A 1,844-nucleotide genomic window follows, 5' to 3' on the forward strand; every position below is an offset into this window, starting at 1 on the left:
TCCAATAGTTTACCTTTGGATTCATTGAGAGCACCAAGCAGTGATTTCTCCAGATGTCTGAGTCTCAGATGGAACTCTCCTTGTAGTTTGAGTAGATCAGATCGTTTAGTATCAATGTCAGGACGTTCTGCCTTGAGTACTCGGTTCAGACATTGTGATTGTAAACTAGACCTGGTCACTGTAAAGTTTACAAATGTAACACGGGAACAGATATCAGGTGGGAACTCCACTGTAGGATCTCGTGTAGATAGGAAGATGACAAATGTAGGAGAGATATCAATATCCTGATCTCCCAATGTAATCAGTACACGTCCCCCTGTCCTACGTAACTCTCTATTGAGTACTGGATTCAGTATAGTATCATAGTTCTCGACATCTTGTACAAGCAGAGGATTACCAAACCTCAGTGCAGATTCCAAGTTCTTACGGAATGCATCATCCAGGAAACTCGTCTTGGTGATTTTCCTTGACTCAAACTCCTTGAGGATAAACTCTGTGGCTTGACCCGATGGATCTATAATGAGAGGATATCTATTGAACCGACGTAACATGATGGCATTCTCTGTACAGAGATGATCAGATGGAAGGGCATTGCCTTGCCAGCGGAGTCGTTCATCAGGACTGGAGAGATATTCAGTCAATGCTATCTCAGGGCGGAACTGAATTCCTGCAGCAATCAGATGAGAGTTCCAGGTAGAGAATAGACTCTGACGATAATGCTGATCAAAGTAGCCAGCATAGGCGAGATAGGCCGAGGATAAGAGTACATCTCCTATGATAGTGGCCATCTGAGAGCGGAATGTCTCACTGGTAGCTTCCCACCGCTCTCTCTCTATACCGAGGGATTTGAGTAGCGCCATGGATCTCTCTACCTTGGCTTGTACATTATCTAGATCTGTCTTGATAGCCGTGGCCTGTGCTATGAGCTGGGCATACTCATAAAACTTTCATTTAATTATGAATACTTAATTTATACAGTCGACTAAGACTGAAAAGTCCCATTATGTTAACAGGAGATCAGAGGTGACAACATGGACTTCCAAGTGACGTCTATTAGGTCCGTCCGGAGATTTGCCTCTGGTTTTCAAAGAGTTTATACTATGTGCTTGTATTTCATGCAAAGCAAGAGCATTAGCGAGCAACGCTTAGTTCATGCCATCTTAATCCCGATTCCACAGTCACTTTTTCAAATGATAATAAGTAAAACATTTCCTATATGATACTTCGAGTGCTGAAAATAATCAGCAACCGACATACATACAAGTAGAAGCAGGATCTCTTTAAATCATTATTTAAACCAGACAATAGTGACTGTAACCAGAAAAATATACCCTCCTGACTAGGGTCTCCAGATCAAATTTTTAAAAAGTAGGACATTTGGTTCCAAAAACCCGGACATTCCATCGAAAACCCGGACATTTCCCAAATTTCAAAATGTATAATTTGCACTAGTGCCCTGGGTGCAGAGAACACTGTATTTGCCTTACTTAAGTTACACACGATCGTTCTTCTTCACATTCCGATGAAAGCAAACATTTTTACTGGTTTTGTTGATGTTTCATGAATACGAATGTCCATAATGTAAAGACAATCATTAGTCATGTAAAATACACAAACATGACGAATTGTCAACCTATGTATAAATTGTAGGCATTTCTAGGTAAAACATGAAGTAGGTATTTACTTTTTACAGGCCCAAAAACTACTCTTCTGAGGTTATTTTAATTTCACAAAAAAGTTATTGGACTCATTATTCATGAAAATTATTTTTTTACACATGTTTTTTCACATGGATTTATGAATATGATCCGACGTTTAAAAATTAAATGAAATAAGAGACATGA

General features: G+C 39.4%; 1 protein-coding gene across 1 annotated transcript in view; it reads right to left on the reverse strand.

Moving 5' to 3' along the window:
- Positions 1 to 5: 5 nt before the first annotated feature.
- The window catches only part of LOC103521835 (dynein heavy chain, cytoplasmic-like), a gene marked incomplete at its 3' end in the record, with an annotated part of 14,603 nt that continues 12,764 nt past the window's right edge, over positions 6 to 1,844 (reverse strand). The window contains exon 2 of the mRNA XM_026832329.1: positions 6 to 895. Within this exon, the coding sequence (XP_026688130.1) occupies positions 6 to 895 (890 nt within the window). The remainder of the gene's footprint in view (positions 896 to 1,844) is intronic.

The sequence above is a fragment of the Diaphorina citri genome, unplaced genomic scaffold (genome assembly GCF_000475195.1).
Source record: "Diaphorina citri unplaced genomic scaffold, Diaci psyllid genome assembly version 1.1 scaffold6067, whole genome shotgun sequence".
Taxonomy (NCBI): Eukaryota; Metazoa; Arthropoda; class Insecta; order Hemiptera; family Psyllidae; genus Diaphorina; species Diaphorina citri.